The sequence below is a fragment of the Lactuca serriola genome, chromosome 3, assembly GCF_051521515.1.
Source record: "Lactuca serriola cultivar US96UC23 chromosome 3, Lser_US96UC23_V15, whole genome shotgun sequence".
NCBI lineage: Eukaryota > Viridiplantae > Streptophyta > Magnoliopsida > Asterales > Asteraceae > Lactuca > Lactuca serriola.
In genome coordinates, this window is record NC_136410.1 from 35,929,933 (window position 1) to 35,951,941 (window position 22,009).

The following is a 22,009-nucleotide window of genomic DNA, read 5'->3' on the forward strand; positions in this document are numbered from 1 at the left end:
TTAGACTAGATGATCTTATGAATATGGTTTGATTGAGTGGTTTGGATTAATTTAATTTGATTATTTATCTTGTTAAGCTTGTTAAAAGGTCCATGCATATTAATGATAATTATTTTCTGTTAATAATCAAGTTTATTGAGTTGTATGAATATCTTCTTAATTGCTTGAATCATATATTTTTGTGAAAACAAGATACCCAATATTAGTGAACATGAACCTAGGGTTAAGTAGAAAATAAATAAGTTAATGTGTGAGCATGTGTGATGAACAGCCACATACGAGTTGATTGAATTGACAAATTTAGTTAACTAATATTACAAGTCTTACTTGATTCGAAATGAACACTAGGAAACTTGTTAGTTTAATCAATTGGCCACTGTTTGAATTGACTTGTTTGCTAAAGGATTAGTAATAGTGAACACGAATCTAATCACATTAGAAATCGGTAATCATTGATATATTAATCCATTGCACTTGCCACAAAATCAAGCATAAGAATAAGTGAATCGAAATCTAAATAGAAGTCTCTTTATCTTATTGAATTTGGTTGTCTTTTGTTCCCTTTTATTAATTGTCTTTTGTTTAAGTGTTATTTGATTGCTTAAGTTTCTAGTCTTGCAAAACTAGAGCCCCCCCCCCCCCCCCCCCCCAAGTTTTAATTAATTGCTTTATTTAGATAATATTAGTATTGATTTTAATTATTTACCGTTTCATGTGTTCGATATCATACTTGCTTGAACTAAATTATTATCGATAGATACACTACTTTCGTGTGTTTATTTTGTGTCCAAAATACTAGGATTAAAACTAGTACTATTTCACACGTATCAAAACTAGTTGTATGTCAAAACAACATTTCATGTATTTCACACTTAACACGTGTTTCCAAGACTAAGTTAACTATATATATATATATATATATATATATATATATATATATATATATATATATATAATCATTTAGCTTATGAACAATACTAGATTGGAGCCACGACTTTTTCGGTTTACTTGTGGCTCCAATATTGTCTGGTTTTGAGCCGGAATTGCTTCAACGTACCGCCATTATCCTCTAATTGATTGCCTCCACCTGATGTGCTTCACGTTTCTTCCACTGCTTCCCTTATGTGTATCCTTCTTCCACTGCGACAAACGTTTGTTTGTTTAATTGGGATTGAGATTTGCTCTGCTCTTCAATCCCCGAATTAGAGTAACCACGGTAGAAGAAGGAGGAACGAAGATTGGTAATGTGCTTTCCATCTCTACCTATCACCACGTAGAAGTGAACTATCAAAGAACGATTCTCGCTTACTTCTAATTCTGACCTCGACATTTCAATCCCCCCCTAAGGTTTATCTACTTTCGTTTTTTTTTAATCGATTCCTATGATACAGTAATCAACACGGGGTTCCTTTTACTTATTCTTCTATTTGGTGAATGGTAACGACAATTGTTTTGATTTAAAGAAATGTTGAAGAAATCAATGGAGGCAAAAGCGCAACAACGATTATGGGGTGCAAATCGTAAGAGGTTGTTGCAAAACATCAAAGAACGCTTCTCGACAACTTTTGATTCCAACCTGAATACTTTAATCTCTCTAAGGTTTATATGCTTTCGAGGGTGTTTGACATTACTTTTAAAATAACTTTTGAACTTTTAACTTTTCCAAAAAGTCAAAAATGTCCAAAAGATGTTTGATATAAAAGTTCATTTTAAAACAACTTTTTGCTAAGAACAAAAAAATTGTTTTTCAAAAGTCATAAAATCATGTCTTTTTATGACTTTAGGCTTTTAAAAGCCTTAAAAACAAAGTCAAACACATGAGATTGGCTAAAAAGACACCCAATTTTACCTTATAGACACCTTAATTAAGTTTTAAAATATTTTTATTGGTTGAAATTGTATTGTTTTCCGAAAAAGTTAATTATAAGTATTTAATTATAGGTTAACTTTTTATAAAAATATCAATAAAATGTTTAAAGGGTCTCTTACCCTTACAAAGGGAAGTCGCCTCCATTGTTCCAAAGCACCCACTTCTTCATATTTTTCCTCAAGCACCAGTTTCTTCATATTTTTCCTCGTTGCTTTGTAAGTACACATCACATAACATCACACTAGTCTTACAGCTTACTTTCACATTAAAAATTAAAACCATTAATCATAGCAACCTTTTTTTTGACATGTGTATTTAAATAACGGGGGGTTCAAATTATTTTAACATAGGTTATCATAATCGATAGAAAACTAAGTTTGCTATTTTAAATTTAAATGATTCAACAATATAAGAATGTCATTTTTGCATAATAAGTAAGGTTTATCATAAATGAAAACAGGGTATGATCCTATTATCAAAACTTCAAAGCGGAGAAACTTATCTAAACATTATCTTCTACAACTTACTTTGTAATATTGGTTATTATATCGTACATAAACGCACATCCAAACATCCCCTTAAATAGCCATTTACATTCATTCATCTACGTTTTGAATTTGATCATTATTAAATACTAATCTATTTTTCTTCTCACTTATTGAATAACTTGAATGCTTAAAAAAACAAACCACTCTTACATGCCAAAAAAAAACAAGATAACGTCCAAACAATATCTGTTTCCGTGATTTGAATTGTCACCAAATCCAAAACAATATGATTGTTTTGAATTAAACTATTCAAACTTTGGAAGAAAGATTTACAAAATTAGAAAAAAAGTGGAAAACGAAAGGGCAAAAAGTGATATACGATGATAGTATCATATTCATATCAGATCCAACGTTTGCGATTTCGAGATGAATGATTTGCTCTTTGAAACCATCTATCCCATCCACCATCTGCCGGCCCTCTCGTCCTGTTTGTGTATAGTTTCATCAACACTCATATTCAGTATATTTTTTTTATAAAGAATAAAATGAAAATTGGATTTTTTTTTTTTAATTTGTGTTGTGTTTGTCAACAAACAATATTTTGTACTATCAAGTTTATTAACATTCATATCCAAAAGGTATTTTATAGATTACTTTAAATGGTTAAAGTCTGTTCAAAGTTACCTAAAAAGAGATTGGGTTCAAATTAAATGTCATATTTGTGTCAATGGAAAAAAAAAATTAATGCAAATGCTTAACCAAATTGGCATATTTTAAAGGCCAGAATCATATAGAATACAAGTTTCAAAAATCTAGTGGCCTTTTTTCTTTATATTTGCAACCTTATTACTTTCTTTAAAAGGTCAAATCATAGACATTAACCCCACAAAGAAAAATGTTTTACCATTTTATTTTACTAATATATACAACATTCTTTTTTACTTGCTCAAAGTAACAAACTTAGTTTTTTTTTTACCAATTTATCTATAACTTACTAAAGATAAGTTTTTAACATAAAAGTCAGATTTTACATAGATGATTAAAATAATAATGATATGATATATTAAAAAAGAAAAACTACGTGAAATAAATTAATAAAATTATTTCCCTTTTTTTCAATTAAAACAAGAGAAATTAAATATATCAATTAGTTATTGTACTTGTTATCTCATAGACGTTTTGGATTTGTGCGTTTTTTCAGCAAATATAATAAATTAAACACACAAAAAAAAACTATCAAAATCAAAGAACAAACAAAGTAAAAGAAATGACAAAAAAGTAGATATTGGGGATTGAACAGGAAGATAAAAAGACGCTTACACAGGAAGCAGAGCATCTGTACTTGATTCGACACTCGATATCAGCCTGGATGTACAACAATACAATCACTCATTCAAATTCATTGCTGAAAACCAATTACCGATGAAATTAATAAATTAATTTTAATTTCACATACTGTTCACAGACAAGCGACGCTTCTCCAAGCGTTTCCAATTGATCCAGCTCTTCCTGATTAATCGCATCAAATCACTTTCTTCTACTACTCAGTGTGTGTAATTAATTAATCGAACAAACAAATGGAGAAGCTAGTAAAATTTTCATCTAATCTAATTGATTACCTGAATGATCTGGATTTGTTGATTCTGTTGAGAAATAATGGCAGCCAATCGATGCTTACCTATGAAATTCGAAGAAACCACACCGGAAGATGTTCGATGATTGTGACGATTAACATTGGTTTCTGATCGAGATGTTTGTTTGGATTGGGAAGGCTCGTCGCCATTAGATTCGGAGGGTGAATCCATGTAGAATAAGAAACCTAATATTTCGGTTGGAGAATGAGAATGAGATGGAGGGGTGGGTACTTGGGGGTTGCTGAAAGTAAAGGTGGAAAGGAATAAAGAAATGGATGAGGATGCACATAAACCCATCTACTTTTTCACTGGCTGGTCAACATGGTGTGGTGGGGGCTTGTGTGAATGTGAAGGAGCATGGACTCCAATATGAACAAGTGGGTGTCTATCAAAAATACATTTACATAATTTTATGTCTCAAAGATTATTTTATTATAAATCATAATAGATGTTGTCTTTTTAAGTTTCAAAAGGTTAATGTAGTTTTTTTTGCAAACAAAGTACTACCCTTTCCGTAATAATTTTTGAGAAAACTGTAAATTTGTTGATTTCTTTGATTATAAATTTTATGGTTTTATTATCCGTAATTTGTTTTTTTTTTTCCTTCAATTTGAAATAAGTATGGATGCAAACCGGTTTGGAACCGAACCGGAACCAAAGAAGCGAAAACCGATTAAAGAGTAAGGAGTAAATAGGAATTTGAATACCGGATTGAATACTACTAATCGGTTCCGGTTTGATTATACTAGGAAATGTGCTATCTAAGAATGTGTTCAGAATCGGAATTGAACCAAACCATAACAAAATCGAAAGAACTGAAAATGATAAATTAGAGGAACCAAACATAATACCAATAATCAGTTCCAACTGGTTCCGGTTCCGATTCCTGTTCGATTTTCCGGTTAAAAAAATCATCCCTATAAATGAGTAACTTGCCTTATTCATAATCTTTTATACTTTTTTCTATCTAATTTAAAATTTTATTAAATAAAATTAATGAGACTCACACCTACCTATCTCATGCCGTCCACTACGGGTGTAGTCGAGTCGAGCACTGCCAAGCTCGAAACTAGACTCAAGCCTTAATTTTGAGCTCTAGCTTGAGCCCGATAAATTAATCGACACTCGAGCTAGCGCTTGAATCAACTCGATTAACTATTAAGAAAATAACATTACTTTAAATTACAATATAAATGTGATTAAGCTAGTGAGTTCGACTCGACCCTCCTCTATAATATGTAAATATGAATAAAACAAACAATAAATGTGTAAATAGTACAATGATTGTTAAGCTTGCGAGCTTCACTAGTCGAGTATTCCAATACTCAAGCTTGGCTCGATAATGTACTCTTTGTTGTTTGGTTATACTTGTAATTGTAATTATAGACTTATTCAAGTGGAAGGCTGTTGGATTAAGGTGTCTAATCTCATAACTAAATTGGTATAAAATTGAATTAAAAATAAAGTCCTGTTGGGTTGCCCTTATAAGCAGAAATGGCTAGAAGTGATATTAAGAAAGAGAGAAAAAAAATGTTTTGTTAATATATTATGTGATTAATATATTAATTATGAATAGATAATTGATGTGTTAATTTGTTATGTGATTAATAAATTAACATGAGATAAATAGTTAAATAATTGATTTATTAATTTATATGGTCAATAAATTAATAAGAAACCAGTTAGAATTAATTAATTGTTGATTATAATTAATCTGGAATTAATTTGTGATTAATTAGAATTAATTAAATATGCAAATTGTGAATTATAATTTTTCAATAGTTGAACAAAATAAACAATTCTAGAAACCTCCATGACATGGGCACTTTTGAAGGCTCCTCTAGGGTTTCTGAAAGCCTATTGGTCGCATAAAAGGAAAGAACTTAAATTAGGATTAAATCTATTATTTAATTTGCTTGTAAGTTACCTAAACTATAAATAGGACCCCAATGCATCAATTTTTTTTCATGACACTCCTAAGAGTATTAGGAACGAAGTTTCCTCTTTCTTCCTCTCCTTCTCTCTCTTTTCTTCATTCTAGGGTTTATAGGGTTTTGGGAGTGAGCCATCAGAGGCACCAGATTTATGATGTTTGCTTTCTAGAGCGTGTTCAAGAAGGATTTTATTGATTATTTACAACAATAATCAAAAAGTATGTAAAACTAATCCCTTTGTGGATTTCGAAATTAGTAGAGTACTCCTATGGTTCTTCATGTTCAATTGTTTGTTGCAATCAATAGAGAAAACTTAGATCCAATAGGTTGCATTCGAACTTAGAGTTAAGTTTTTTCGCCACATATTTTTTTTGTAACCTATAAAACTTATCACATACCTTAGTTGAAGTTGGAACATGAAAATAAGTAAAATCGGATGAAATTTGAATGGAAATCGAAGTGGGGACCTTGGCAATTATATGACGTTGTGAGTGATTTTAAATAATGAATTAAAATCAAATGGTTTTGATTTGCGTAAAAAAAACTAGTCCCGCCTTGAAGGTCACGCCGTACGCTCTTATCCTCACGTCGTGAGTTTTAAATGAATGCAAAACGGGTCTTCCTTGATTCCCTATGTTGTGCGTGTTTAATCCGATGTCGTGGGCCTCGATTAATTGATAAAATACCAATTTTTTTCTTTTAGAAATTATACCACTCACAATTCTGATCCCGCTCTTGGTTTTTTTTTTAAATAGGAGATGAATGAATGACTATCCTAAACATCAGTTTAAAATAAATGCAAAACTAAAGGAAAAGAAAAGGAGAAGAAAATGAAAAATGAGCTCGGGTTGCCTCCCGAGAAGCGCTTCTTTTTGTGGAGTCGTGATTCAGACTCCTTATTGCTCTACGTTGCATCGATTGGGAGCAGAATTTCCCTCTTCTCCTTTTGCTCCTTCCACCTCCTCTTGTACGCTTGAACTCTACTTATGCACGCTTTATTTCAATTTTCTTTTTTCGTTTGGTTGTCACAAGCTTCAATTTTTCTTTTAACTCATTAGGACTTATCTTCATCCTAGTTCTTTACTTTATTTTCATCTAACTTCTTATCTATCTCCATTCAATCAAGTTTTACTTCCTTTTCTTCTTGATCATTCTCTGCATCACTTGAACTTATCTCTTCAATTTCACAAGCCTCTTCATCTTGAAATTTTGGTGTAGTAAAGGAAAAGACTTCAAAGATCATTGGGATCGAGGCTCTTGGCTTAGTGAACTTGACTTCTTCTTTGGCTTTTCTCTAGTTTGGACCTCTTCTTCCATTAATTTTTCCAATTCTTCAAGCTCATTTTCTTCAGCCATAAAGAACACTTATTCTTGATTTTTAAACCTCTCAAATCCTTCTTCAACCCAAATGTCATCTCTTCTTTTCCCACTTGTAAAGTAAGCTTTGACTCACAAATATCCACTAAGGCTCTTATGGTATTAAGTAATGGACGTCCAATGATAATGGGTACATCTTCATCCGCTTTCATGTCTATAACTACAAAATCAATTGGAAAAACAAAATTTCCAATTTTTACCAATATATCTTCAACTATGCCTCGAGGATATGTTACCGACAGATTCACCATGTGGATCGCCATCCTTTTAGTCTTCAATTCTAGAAGATCAAGCTTTTGGTAAAATGAATAAGGCATTAAATTAATGCTATCTCTAGAATCGGCTAAAACAAACGTCTTCGTGGAATTTCCAAATTCACATGGTAGTTTAAGGCATCCTGGATCTCCCATCTATGTTGGTATGCCTTCCACGATAACCATTGAGCATTGTTCATTAAGAACAACCTTCAAAGTCTTTTCTAATTGTTGGCGAGTGCCAATAAGATCTTGAAGGAATTTCACATATTCATGAATTTTTGCTAACGATTCAATAAATAGGGTATTAGTTGGAATACCCTTGACTTGCTTGATTAAATTTCTTATGCTCTTGCTCCAACAGATGTGCCCTTGCTCGAGAAGGAAAAGGTAATGGAGGCTGATACGGTTTAACAGAAGATGGACAAATTTTTCTGTTTACACTGAGCCCACGATGTGAGAGGTTGTTCCTCACGTCATGAGAACTGGGTGTAACATCCCCAAAATCACGACCAAAATTTTTCATTTTAAATTTAATAATTATAAAACCATTTGTCTGAAAACAACCATAGCATCAAATCGTATGAAAACCAAAGTATCAATAGTCAAAACATATCATGATAAAACAATGCCAGAGTACAAATCCCAGAAATCTCATATGCGGAAAATCGTTTGTGTGATGCGTTGCTACCGTTTCGGCTCCTTTCCTTTAAAAGAGGAGGTACCTGAAATCAAAACCGAAAACCGTAAGCACAAAGCTTAGTGAGTACCCCCATCATACCACATACCATATACACATAATGCCTATCCCTTGATATCTTTCAACCGATATCTAACTGGCATAACTGGAAGATGGACTCCCCTTCGGTATCTTTCAACCGGTAACCAGGAGCCGACCTCCCATTCGGTATATTTCGATCGGTAACCGGGAGCTGCCCTCCCCTTCGGTATCTTTCGACCGGTAACCGGGGACTATGTCACCCTACCACTACCACATAACATACTAGCACACATATAGCATAACAGATAGTGGCATACCAAATAATTATCATAAAGACAATCATCTAACTAACAACTCCTACTAGTGGACCAACACTGTGGCCTAAGACCCTCTCCTACTGGAAGGTAACTCAACTCAATGTTGTGAAGTAGCTAAACTGTCCTCGATGCTGGGATCAACTCTCCTCAAACTCCTACACATAACATCTCTTTTAATTATTCTTTCAAACTTATAACCCCTTTAAGCGTCAACACTGGTCGGTGGTCGAGTCAAAGGTCAACACTCTAGTCAAAGTCAATCTTCTGGTCCAAGTCAACATTATGGTTGAATCAACTCGCCGAGTTGGTCTGTCAACTCGTTGAGTTCCATGATTCAGAGAATCTCGAACTCGCGATCTAACTCATCGAGTTACCCTCTAACTCACCGAGTTTCTCATTATGACAGAATCAGGACTTTCTGTTTGAACTCGTCGAGTCCTTCCATGAGCTCGTTGAGTTCCCCTTCATACAAGTCGGGGCATTTCACTAGTAACTCGTCGAGTTCATCCTTGAATTTGTCGAGTTCCTCTTCATAGATGTTGGGACATTTGCCATCAACTCGCCAAGTTCATCCTTGGATTTGTCGAGTTCTTTGATCTTCAAGTCCATAAACACGTCCAACTTTCTGAGTCATCTTCTAGACTCAACAAGTTTGCTCAGTAACAGAAAAGATTGGGGAACCACGACCCAACTCGCCGAGTCGTATGAGCGACTCGTCGAGTCCCCCATAGTCGAAATCCATACAGTCGATTTTAGTCGGGCTTAATGCATCCAAAACGTAGATCTGGCCTCCTAGGGTCAATATAACATGTAAAGTTACTAACTTTACATTCTTGCATGGGTTATCTAGCTCAAAAGGCCCTAAAATGAGGTTCACAAGTTGCATGGGGCTCCCATGGCCATAAAGTTGGCACCTTTATGCCATGGAGTCCCTCAAAGGTTCCAGATCTGAAGTCAATACCCCAAAACATGCTTACATCCATGAATGGTTCCAAAATATGCTCCTAAAAGCCATAAACTACTCCATGAAGAGATCTAGAAAATGAATAGCCAAGGTATAGACTTTTGTAACACCCAAAATCAGGAAGGTCAAGAAAGGAAAGGAAACTCTAAGTCGAAGGGCCGACTCGTCGAGTCCAAGGAGGAACTCGGCGAGTCCGAGCGGGATCCGGGTCGAGGTGTAAGTGACCGACTCGGTGAGTCGGCTAAGGGGACTCGGTGAGTATGGTCTAAACGAGGAAAACCCTAATTCCGGGAGTTGTATCCTATATAACGGGTGTTATGTCCCTCCCTCAACCTCCATATCATCCTAGAGAACCTGTAAACCCTAGATTTCGTGTGAGCTTCCATCATTTGAGAGAAATAGATTTGGAGGAAGGAAATTTTGGAAAGGAACTTGAAGATCAAGAAGGTTGCTTCAAAGGAGAGGTGTAGATCCGATATCTACTTTAGTTTGTGTTCATCTTGGAGGTAATAAGCTGCCATTTTCCCTCCTTTGCATCTAGATCTATTTTTGTTATGAGATTTGGGGGTTTTATGGTTGTTTGAGACCCAATTCGAGTTTGGGGGCTTAGATATGTTGTTGCCACTTCAAATCTAGTGTTGGGATGGTCCAATATGTCATAAAGCATCAGAAGATGAGTAGTTGGTGAAGCCCTTTTGTCCTTAAACCTAGCCCTAGTGTGTTTTGAGCCTAGATCTCTTTAGTTATACGTAAAGTTTGCAACTTTACGTGAGGATTGAGCTTTGGAAGTATGGATCTATGATTTGGAGCCCCTGCATGGCTCGAAAAGCCACTGTATGGATTAAGAACTGGAGCGACTCGGCAAGTCACATGGGTCGACTCGGCGAGTTGGATGAAGTTGGGCAGGAACTCAGTGAGCTGGAAGAACAACTCGGCGAGTCTGTTGAAGATTACCTTGGACTTGGCGAGTCTGTTCTTGGACTCGGCGAGTCGAGTCACGAAACCCCAAACCCTTCGAGTTAAGACTCGGATCAGTGCGTTGTGTGGGGACTCAGTGAGTTGGACAGTTCAGGACTCGGAAATCGGTAGACTCGGCGAGTTAGGGGCTGACTCGGCGAGTCGAGTCGCGGATGAAAGGATTCTGAGCTAATAAACTCGGCGAGTAGGGTTGACTTGGAAGGTTGACTTTGACCAGGACTTTGACTTTGACTTTGACCAAAGTTGACTTAGTTGACTTTCGGGGGACAGTTAGACTAAGTGTTGCTTTGATATTGGTAGCTCGGGGAGCTAGTGGAGCAAGAGTTCAGAGAGTTGTAGGGCAGCAGCTAGAGGGGCTATCAGTAAGTTCAGCAAGTGCAGGTGAGTTTCCCTTTTGTGTGAATGGGTCTAAGGCCACAATGTCGGCGCATGTAGTTATAAGTAGAAGACTCGGGGGTTAGCCCTAGGCACAGTATGCTAGTATGATATTCAGGACGAGGTCCAATGATAGCGGGCGGGTGCCCAAGGAATGGTTTATATGATAGTTTATACTTGTTGTCTGTGTGATACATGTATGTGCCGGGTAGGGAGGTGAGTGTGGGTGAGGTCCCGCACCTCACCAATAGCAGAGTGTGGATGGTGTTCCACATCTTATTAGCAGCAGAACAGGGGCGAGGCCCAAGTTAGGGAAAGAGTGAGTGTCGGTTGGGCCCGTATCTCACTACCAGTAGGAGTGGACGGGGTTCCATGACTCACCAGTTGCAGGACATGGGTGAGGCCCAAGATAGGCGAGTCCTTTAGAACAGGATTTGGTAGTGTACGTTAGTGTGTATCTGTTGCAATATGTTTATGTGTTAGTATTTCTTGGTGGGCGAGGCCCAATGACATGCGAGGCCTAAGTGAAACAGATCTATATCAGAGCGGGGCTCGAAGCCAGGCGAGGCCTGGAGCGGCGGGGCCGTTGTAGCGGGCGAGGCCCGAGGCAGGTGGCGAGGCCCAAAATAGCGGGCGTGACCCAGTATGTGCAGTATGTGGTTATGCATGGTACGTGGTGGGTTGGGGAACTCACTAAGGTTCGTGCTTACGATTTTTAGTTTTGGTTTCAGGTACTTCCGGTAGCGGAGGGAAGAGCTCGGGGTGATCGCATGGCACACACCATAGATTAGACAGCCTAAGAATGTTTTAGTCTGATAACGAACATGTGTTTTGGAAATTAATACTCTGATTATGTTTGGATTGATGCTTTTGCTTTAAGTAATGTTTTATTAAAAGAAATTTTTAGTCTTGAATTTTGTGACGTTACAACTTTATACCTCAAATGAACCGAAAAATGGAGCACAAAATTTGGATCTACTTGTTTCCTTTTGAACCCCCAAGCTTCCTCTTCCATCTCAAGCTTCAAAATCACCAAGAATACACAACAAATGGCTCAAGAACACTCACAATGGGTTAGGGTTTCGAGTTAGGTTTTTCTGGACTAAGGGAGGCGATAAGGAAGGCTAAAATGGGGGTGTTAAGGTCTTTATATAGGGTTTAAACCCTAAAAAAAGGGTTTCCCTCTGGCAGTCCTACTCGTCGAGTAGATTTCAAGTCCCGTGTCTAACAATATTTCATTCCTATTCGACGAGTTTGGGGCCTCCAAAAGTCAAGTCCCCTTGCAAAAACGAATAATTCTTATTTAAATACATACCAGGAACCGGGCGTTACACTGGGCACCAACCCTTTTCTTTTTCTTCGGTCTTCATTCTTTTCGGTTGTGGATCAGGCTGCTTCGAGGCTTCATTATGGATCATAATAGGCTCTGAATGAGGGTTTTCTTCAGTGGATATGGCCGTGAGATGTGGTTGTGGTTATGGATCGGGATTCTTGGGAGGTAACATTTCATTAACAAGTGTAATCAATTGCCCGAGTTGAGTTTCAATGTTCTTTATGGAAGTTTGATGACTTCTAAAAGTCACATTAGTAGCATCGTGTCATTTTTCATCGGCTTCCATAAACCTATTAAGCATTTAATCAAATTCCATCTTCTTCTCAGTTGGTGATTGCTCATTTTGGTAGTAGCCTCGTCCGGTTTGTCGATAATTTTATTCTTTTTGCTTCTTGTATTCTTCATATGGCAACCATTCTTTCTTTGGCTTCCTCCAATCTTCATCAAATCAATCTCTAATAGAATAACACACTTGAGAATTTCTATTCCCGTTTTCATCTAAATCACAATCATTGGTTAAGTGTGGCCCATTGCAATTTTTACACTGAACTCATATGACACGTATAGATTGATCCAATTTCGTCATTCTTCGGTCCATATTCTCTAGCTTTGCCATTGCCACTGCTAAATCTTCGAAACCTCCATTGATATTTCCCTTACCACTAGTCACATCTGATGGGTTTTAGCCATAAGAACTTTCCTATGTGCACATGCAAAACCCTAATGCTTGGATCTAGGCTTTCTAATTAAACATGCTTTGAATCCAAGACTTCTAACAACTATTTAGGTGTAATAACAATATTGAAACAGATCTAGAATCATACCTTTGAATTCCTTGTTGATCTTGTTGTCTTGGAGCTTCTAGAGTCACAATTGTCACTCCTTTAATGACTTACAAACACCAAATAGCAAGGGGGATGATTTGGGAGAGAGGAGAGGGGAGGAAATCGGCCAGTGGTTCTCTACTTTAGATGAAGTACCGATTTCCTTATGCCATAGGGTCTATTTATACTTGTAGACTCCTTAAGGGTTACAACCTAAACCCTAATTGGATAATCTTCTCTTAAGGCTATCCAAATCCATTCCTTAGATAACTCTTGGACGATTTGAAGCAATCCTTAGCTTCTAAATCCTTCCAATCCATATCTATATGGATTTACAGTGTAAAGTTTAACTATCAAACAATTGACAGTTTATACCCTTTTATTTAATTAATCTCTTTAAGTCACCAAATTAATTCCAATTAATTCTATGACTTATATTAATCAAATAACAATATATTATTCTTTATATTATTCTCATAATATACTAATAATATTTATTCTCTCTTAAATCATCCTATCAAGTTGCTATGGTGAAGGAAACCCAAAAGGACCATGCACAACCGGGTCAATTACTTGCCTAATATTGTTGCAGCCTTAGACACTATTCCAACAGTCTCCCACTTGGATAAGTCTAGTAACTATATGCACAAGTACAATTCGGTTTGCAATCGTAGCTCTCAAAGACGCTGTCAAACTCTGATCTAATCAATATTGTCCTTTAGATAAGGGATCGTACAGTCCTCTGTTAGATATCATGCTGACAATCCTATGGAATGGTTAGTCAAGCATTTAGGTTTCTCGATCTCTGATTTATTCGACATAGAACTTAATCGAACACATCAATTCAGTTCTGACCGGGCTCGGCACATAAGTCAAATCAAATCATCGAGCGGCCGAGATATCGCTTTTACCTTCTTACATAAAAGTTACAGATAAACTTCGACTTATATGCATTTACTTATTCAATAATCAACTATACACAACAATGCGTTTTATAACATTGAATTACCAATGCGTTTTCGCATTATCAATGTACAATCAATTAGCAAATAATAAACCATATATCTAGGTTTTAAGACTATATGATATTATCGTCTTGCGATCACCCTTTTATATCATATTCCATAAGGTGATTCCAGCAAGCGCAGGTTTGCTCCAATGTTCAAAACCAGTTCATAAGCACTCATGAACGTCGCAACAACCCTTTGCTATGTCTAATACCATTTAGACAATCTACGCACCGATTCATGACAATCTTCATTCATATCTACTTCCAACATATGAACGATTGTGGATAATTTGAACAATTCGATTATTCCTAATAAACTCAATTATTCTGGAAGTCAAAACATGCAAAGTGAAACAATAGCTAAACAATTAACATAAGATAGTAACATTACTCATAAATAAAACTCCTTTATTTAATCATCAAATGTTAATTACATTTATCTATTACACGTTTCTAATACTATCTAATTTATGCTAATATCATCCTTCAGCCCAATACTCCTAGCATGCTGCAAGTGCTTAACCCTACTTAGTCCCTTCGTAAGCGGATCTGCATGGTTATCTTCTGATGATATCCTCTTCACTACGAGTTGTCCTTCTTCTACACGATGTCTAATGAAGTGATATTTTCTGTCGATATGCCGTGATCTATCATGATCACTCGGTTCCTTGGTCAAGGCAACCGCTCCTTCGTTATCACAGAAAATCTCCATGGGCTCCTTTACGGCAGGTACAACTCCTAGATCACCGATGAAGTTCTTCAGCCATATTGCCTCCTTCGACGCTTCGCTCGCTGCAATGTACTCTGATTCGCACGTTGAATCAGCTACGGTTTCCTGCTTGGAACTTTTCCATGTCACTGCTCCTCCATTTAGGGTAAAGACCCAACCCGACTGCGAACGGTAGTTGTCCCTGTCGGTCTGAAAACTGGCGTCACTATACCCTCGCACCTTCAAGTCATCACTCCCTCCTAAGACTAAGAACCATTCCTTTGTCCTCCGAAGGTACTTAAGGATATTCTTCACTGCAATCTAATGTGCTCTGCTAGGATTCCCTTGATATCTGCTAACCATGCTCAAAGCGAAGGCTACATCAGGGCGAGTACAAGTCATAGCGTACATGATTGAGCCAACTGCGTAAGCGTATGGTACTCGACTCATTTCTGCTATTTCAGCTTCGGTACTCGGACTTTGAGTCTTACTCAAATTGGCATTACTTTGTATTGGTAATTCTCCCTTCTTTGAGTTTTCCATACCAAAAAGTTTTAGTACCTTCTCCAAGTAAGTGTTCTGACTAAGTCCAATTTGTCTCTTACTTCTTTCTCTTACTATCCTTATTCCCAAAATGTAAGAAGCCTCTCCGAGGTCCTTCATAGCGAAGCACTTCCCGAGCCAGGACTTAACTTCCTGCAGAGTCGGGATGTCGTTTCCTATGAGTAATATGTCATCGACATATAGAACGAGGAAGCTTACTATACTCCCACTGGCTTTGACATATACACAAGATTCATCTTCGCTTCGTACAAATCCAAACTCTTTGACTTTCTCATCGAAGCAAAGATTCCATCTGCGAGACGCTTGCTTAAGTCCATAAATGGACTTCTCAAGCTTACACACTCTATTCGGATGCTTCGGATCCACAAACCCCTCTGGCTGAGCCATGTAAACATCCTCAGCCAACTTTCCGTTAAGAAAAGCGGTCTTGACATCCATTTGCCAAATCTCATAATCATGAAATGCGACAATTGCTAGCATCACTCTAATAGATTTAATCTTCGCGACTGGTGAGAAAGTCTCATCATAGTCAACTCCGGGAGTTTGAGTAAAGCCCTTCGCAACCAATCGCGCTTTATATGTGTGTACGTTTCCATCCACGTCGGTCTTCTTCTTGAAGATCCATTTGCACCCAACGGTCTTACGTCCAGGCACATAATCAACCAAATTCCAAACTTGGTTATCATACATGGATTGGATCTCGCTATCCATTGCCTCTTTCCATTTCGCAGACTCCGGGCCTGTCATGGCTTCCTTATAGCTATTAGGTTCATCAAGATTTATTAGTGTACCATCACTAATATACGTGTCCCCTGCGGTAGTAATATGAAAACCATAAAACTGGGGTAGAACTCTAACTCTATTGGAACGTCTAAGAGGTAAGGATTCATCAATCGGTTCAACCAGAGTTTCCTCCTCGGGTTGAGTGCCAGCGGTAGAGGTTCCTTCATCTATCGACTCTTGAATCTCTTCAAGATCGATTTGCCTCCCACTGTCTCCTTGGCCTATGAGTTCTCGCTCTCGGAAAACTCCTCTCCTCGCAACAAAGACAACATTGTCCTTCGGTCTATAGAAGAGATATCCAAAGGATGTCTGCGGGTAGCCGACAAAAATACATCGCTCACTTCGAGGTTCGAGCTTGTCGTGAGTATCTCGTCTTACGAAAGCCTCGCAACCCCAAACCTTGATATGTGCCAACGAGGGAGCTTTCCCTGTCCACATCTCGTGAGGTGTTTTGGCAACCTTCTTACTAGGGACTCGGTTAAGGATATGGGCGGCAGTCTCTAAGGCATACCCCCAAAAAGAGATTGATAGTGAAGCACGACTCATGATAGAGCGAACCATATCCAATAAGGTTCGATTACGCCTTTCTGCCACACCATTCAACTGCGGTGTCCTAGGAGGCGTCAATTACGAAACTATTCCACACTCCTTGAGATAATCGTGGAATTCAAGACTTAGGTACTCTCCTCCTCGATCGGATCGAGGCATCTTGATTTTCCTGCCCAATTGATTCTCCACTTCATTCTTGAACTCTTTGAACTTTTCAAAAGTTTCTGACTTTTGCCTAATTAAATAGATATACCCATATCTACTATAATCATCGGTAAAAGTCACGTAGAAGCGGTTCCCATCCTTCGTGGTTGATCTAAATGGTCCACATACATCGGTATGTATTAGGTCCAATAGGCCCTCACCCCTTTCACACGTACTTGTGAAGGGTGATTTAGTCATCTTTCCAAGTAAACAAGACTCGCACGTGTCATCTTCCCTAAGGTCGAATGACTCCAACACTCCATCCTTTTGAAGTTGGGCTATGTGTTTCTTGTTGACATGTCCAAGACGACAATGCCACAAGGATGCTTTATCCATACTAGTGGAAGAATCTATGTTCAAAACATCATTTCCTAAGTTATCAACAATCATAACAGTTTCATAAATTCCATTACATGGTATAGCTTCAAAGTAAAAAACACCATTTAGATAAGCCAAAATAGAACCATTCTCATTATTAAAATAAAATCTAAAACCTTGTTTGTATAAACCATGAAATGAAATGATGTTTCTAGCCATTTCTGGCGAATAGCAACAATTGTTCAGATCTAAACATAAATTATTCCTAAGCACTAAAGAATACACTCCAATCTTGGTCACAGGCGACGATCTTCTGTTCCCCATGATTAGATTGATTCTTCTTTGCTCCACATCCCTACTTCTTCTTAGTCCCTGCACATTAGAACAAATTTGGTAACCACAACCGGTATCAAGAACCCAAGAAATAGCATAATTAGAATCGTTAGATTTAATTGTATATATACCTGCGAAAGATGGCTTGATCTTTCCTTCCTTGATGGCTTGCAGGTATTCTGGGCAGCTTCTCTTCCAATGTCCTATCTTGTGGCAGTGGTGGCACTCTGCCTCCTTCGGTTTAGGGCAGGGCTTAGCGGGATCAACTTTGGTCCCACTAGAAGAGGCACCATCTCGGGCTTTAACCTTGCGATAGTTCTTAGACGAAGCCTTCCTCTTCTTTCCCTTTCCTTGATCAATAGCCAAGACAGGAGCAACGGGTGGATTGGGAGTTGGTGCAACAGACTTGTCTTTGAAGTTGCTCTCAGCGACCCTCAAGAGACCTTGGAGTTTGCTTAGGGTGACCTCCTCTTTGTTCATGTGGTAGGTCATCCTAAATTGATTGTACATCGGAGGCAAAGAGTGAAGCACCATGTCGATCGCCAAGTCTTCTCCAAAGTCAACATTTAACTTACGAAGGCGGTCGACATACCTTTGCATCTTTTGCAGGTGCACGGTAAGAGATTCTCCATGACCCATCTTAGCGGAAATCATGTTAGTGAAAATCTCATAACGCTCTTGTCTCGCGTTTTGGTGGTATCTCTCCAATAAGTCTTGATGCATCTCGTACGGGTACATGTCCTCGTAGGACTTTTGGAATTCAGAGTTCATGGTGGCAATCATGATGCAATGTACCTTCGTTGCATCTCGCTCATGAGTCTCAAAAGCGGTGATTTCGGCCGGAGTAGCGATTTCGGGGTTGATTTTCTCGAGCTTCTCATCGAGGACATACTCCTTATCCTCATAGCGAGCAATGGTGTGAGTGTATCTTATCCATTCGCTAAAGTTCATTCCATCGAAGGTGACCTTTTGGCAAAGGCTCATCAACGTGAAACAACTAGCAGCAGCGTTGTTTGCGTTCGACATCTACAAAAGAAAAAGGACAAAGATAGATTAGAATAAGAATCCCTAATTATCACCCAATAAGAAAATTAGGGCTAGGATCCAACAATAACATTTACATACTAGAAAAGGGATGCCGTAATCTAACATGCAAATAAATTTGAAGGTAAGTGAATGACGATTCACTAATTCTCCATCACAAAACTTAACTATTACTCCTAAATGTATTGAGAATTCCTAGGTTCGAATGAGATTCATTGAAACTATTCAATGGCATGTTTAAATCTCGATATGCCCCTCTTGTTTGTGACTGGGATGCCGAGGATCACAAAGCGGGTGTGAATTACCATGCAAATTCACATGGTGCCTTCATTGTAGCGATCACCTGTTCGATGTGCCGGTAAACCACACACGCTCCATCGAACTATGATAAACAATGAATCACCCTTTGCCACCTTTGCTTAGAACCAATTAGTGTGCCGGTAAACCACACACACTCCACTAACTTCTTAGCAAGGGTGCAAAGTGTAATTTCATGGGATTCCATTAATTCACTTTTCCTAAAGTAACTAAGATTGGGAAATTTTAAAATATGTGTAGTTACTTTGTATTTCCTATTATACTTTTAATGAGAGGATGAGGTTGCCCTATCCTACCCGTTCGGCTAACGACCCTCCACCGATCAAGCAAGCGGTGGGTGTGAGTGTACACCCATTAAGTGCCATTTTATAGGCCACAACATTATACCCACCTTATAGATCGGCTTCGTGAATGAGGCCTACTAACGGTAAGACTAGCATTTTAGTTATACATATATATATATATATATATATATATATATATATATATATATATATATATATATATTATTCTTAGTAATATCATATTAGTATAGGGTTGTATTTTAAACCTTTTAAAATCTAGGGTTTGAAATTTAATTTGTCTAAATTAAAACTTTTAATCACAAAATATAAATTTCAAAAACTTGAGGGCAAGTTTTAAACATTTAAAACATGGAGGATCAAATAACAAATAACTCTAATTAACAATTAATATCCTAATTATCTTTATTTCATTTTATTCAAGATTTCTTTGAAAGATAATTACCAAAATAATTAAAATAATTAATTAATTATCATATAAGGAAATTAAATATTTTATTAGTTGATAAATATCTTTAATTAGATCAAGATAATAGTCATATATATCAAAAAATCGGATTAGGGTTGATCTAATATGATTAAGGTAAGTTTCCATAAGATAATCATGAAGAAATCCTGAATCTGACCATTCCTGACGCATGGACTCGCCGAGTGCACCAAGGGACTCGCCGAGTCAGGCCAACTCGCCGAGTCCACTATGGAACTCGCCGAGTCCATGACTCAGAAACACAAAAATCGAATTTTTCAGTTTAGGTTCAAACAAATAAGCATCAATTTAATGAAAACCAAGCTAGGCTCTGATACCACTGATGGGTTTTAGCCATAAGAACTTTCCTATGTGCGCATGCAAAACCCTAATGCTTGGATCTAGGCTTTCTAATTAAACATGCTTTGAATCTAAGACTTATAACAACTATTTAGGTGTAATAACAATATTGAAACAGATCTAGAATCATACCTTTGAATTCCTTGTTGATCTTGTTGTCTTGGAGCTTCTAGAGTCACAATTGTCACTCCTCTAATGGCTTACAAACACCAAATAGCAAGGAGGATGATTTGGGAGAGAGGAGAGGGGAGGAAATCGGCCAGGGGTTCTCTACTTTAGACGAAGTACCGATTTCCTTATGCCATAGGGTCTATTTATACTTGTAGACTCCTTAAGGGTTACAACCTAAACCCTAATTGGATAATCTTCTCTTAAGGCTATCCAAATCCATTCCTTAGATAACTCTTGGACGATTTGAAGCAATCCTTAGCTTCTAGAATCCTTCCAATCCATATCTATATGGATTTACAGTGTAAAGTTTAACTATCAAACAGTTGACAGTTTATACCCTCATATTTAATTAATCTCTTTAAGTCACCAAATTAATTCCAATTAATTCTATGACTTATATTAATCAAATAACAATATATTATTCTTTATATTATTCTCATAATATACTAATAATATTTATTCTCTCTTAAATCATCCTATCAAGTTGCTATGGTGAAGGCAACCCAAAAGGACCATGCACAACCGGGTCAATTACTTGCCTAATATAGTTGCAGCCTTAGACACTATTCCAACAACATCCTCTCGTGGGTTGGGGTATTCTCTCAAGTGCTTTGAGAATTCTTCAATTAACTCTTTAATGGTGGTCAGACCTTTCTTTGTCATTGGTCATTTAGAATCAAGGAGTTGCCTTGTTATAACATTCACCCCATCATAGAAAATAGAGACTTCTTGTTATATGTTCATGTCATGTTGAGGACAAATTCTCAAAAGGCCTTTATATCTTCCCCATGGCTCGTATAAGGATTCTCTATATTCTTGTTGAAAATTAGAAATCTTTTTCTTGAGTTTGGCGGTTTTTGTAGGAGGACTAAATTGCTCAATGAAGGCTTCACGAAGCTTTTTCCAAGTTCTAATAGTTTCGGGTGCTAAAGACTTTAGCCAAATTTTTTCATCTCCAGTAAGTGTCACTGGAAGCATCCTTAGTAAAACCGCATCTCTTGTAACATTTCGAACATTGAAATAATTAATAATGTCCAAGACTTCATCGATATGTTTGAATGCATCTTTGTAGTCTTTACCGTAAAATGGTATGTATCCGAGCATTGAAAGGATATGTCCTTTGAGCTTATAACTCATTGCAGCTAGAATTTCGAGAGGCACTAGACCTAGACCGTTGTCGTTTCACAATCTCTTCTTATTCTCCTCCATCGTCATGGTCGTGATATTTTTCATCTTTGTTCCCTTGCTTTTTATTTCTTTTCCTAAATCTTCCTTGGTTTTTGTTTTTGACTCGTACCCAGTTCCTTTCTTATATGGAGTCTTCTCAAAACTTTCGAATTTATCGACTTGGAAAGGTGCTAGTTGATTCGTCGACCTTCTTATCCTTCTTTTTGTAGAAAGCTAAATCTGGATTTTTAAGTGGTGGAATTGGTGTTCTGGATCCTCTGGTCATAAATCACTGAAATATAGAAAACACAAAAACGCATAAAAATGAACTAAAATGAAAATAAACGAGAAATTGAAAAGTATTAAACTCACGTCGTGAGAACTATGCAAATAGAAAAATATAAATTCGTAGAAAATTAACTTTTTGCGGTTTTTACCCCATAAAAAGGATCAATGAACCTAGAACAATTAAATTAACAACTGAAATAGTCATTTCCCCACAACGGCGCCAAAAACTTGATGTGCACAAAAGATTATCTATCAAATTTTAAATTTATAAACCTAACTTGATGTACGTAGTTAGTTTATAGTATAGTAAAGTAAGTTGGGTGTCAAACACAGGGAACAAGATTTAGCTAATATA

General features: G+C 37.2%; 2 protein-coding genes and 1 non-coding gene across 3 annotated transcripts; 1 reads left to right on the plus strand and 2 right to left on the minus strand.

Annotated features, from left to right (window-relative positions):
- Window positions 1-2,542: 2,542 nt before the first annotated feature.
- Window positions 2,543-4,334, minus strand: LOC145091899 (guanine nucleotide-binding protein subunit gamma 2-like). The gene is made up of 4 exons (XM_079029720.1): window positions 3,978-4,334; window positions 3,815-3,867; window positions 3,679-3,723; window positions 2,543-2,843 (listed from the first exon to the last, which is right to left on the minus strand). The coding sequence occupies exons 1-4, from the start codon at window positions 4,287-4,289 to the stop codon at window positions 2,759-2,761; spliced, it is 495 nt and encodes a 164-aa protein (XP_078885846.1). The 5' UTR covers window positions 4,290-4,334; the 3' UTR covers window positions 2,543-2,758.
- Window positions 4,335-7,043: 2,709 nt separating this feature from the next.
- LOC145095141 (uncharacterized) lies at window positions 7,044-7,713 on the minus strand. Its single transcript, XM_079033071.1, has 2 exons — window positions 7,311-7,713; window positions 7,044-7,126 (listed from the first exon to the last, which is right to left on the minus strand). Exons 1-2 carry the CDS (start codon window positions 7,711-7,713, stop codon window positions 7,044-7,046), a joined length of 486 nt encoding a protein of 161 aa, XP_078889197.1.
- A 13,228-nt stretch (window positions 7,714-20,941) lies between these two features.
- On the plus strand, window positions 20,942-21,048 carry LOC145096662 (small nucleolar RNA R71). Its single transcript, XR_013704034.1, has one exon. It is a non-coding gene; the product is annotated as a small nucleolar RNA R71 (small nucleolar RNA).
- The last annotated feature ends 961 nt before the right edge of the window (window positions 21,049-22,009 follow it).

Coding starts and splice junctions, on each gene's coding strand:
- LOC145095141 (XM_079033071.1), bottom strand. CDS start 7,713: ATGGGAGATCCAGGATGCCTTAAACTACCATGTGAATTTGGAAATTCC. Junction 7,127..7,310: donor GTTGAAGAAGGATTTGAGAG/GTTTAAAAATCA, acceptor CAAAATTTCAAG/ATGAAGAGGCTTGTGAAATT.
- LOC145091899 (XM_079029720.1), bottom strand. CDS start 4,289: ATGGGTTTATGTGCATCCTCATCCATTTCTTTATTCCTTTCCACCTTT. Junction 3,868..3,977: donor AACAAATCCAGATCATTCAG/GTAATCAATTAG, acceptor GCGATTAATCAG/GAAGAGCTGGATCAATTGGA. Junction 3,724..3,814: donor GCGTCGCTTGTCTGTGAACA/GTATGTGAAATT, acceptor TTGTACATCCAG/GCTGATATCGAGTGTCGAAT.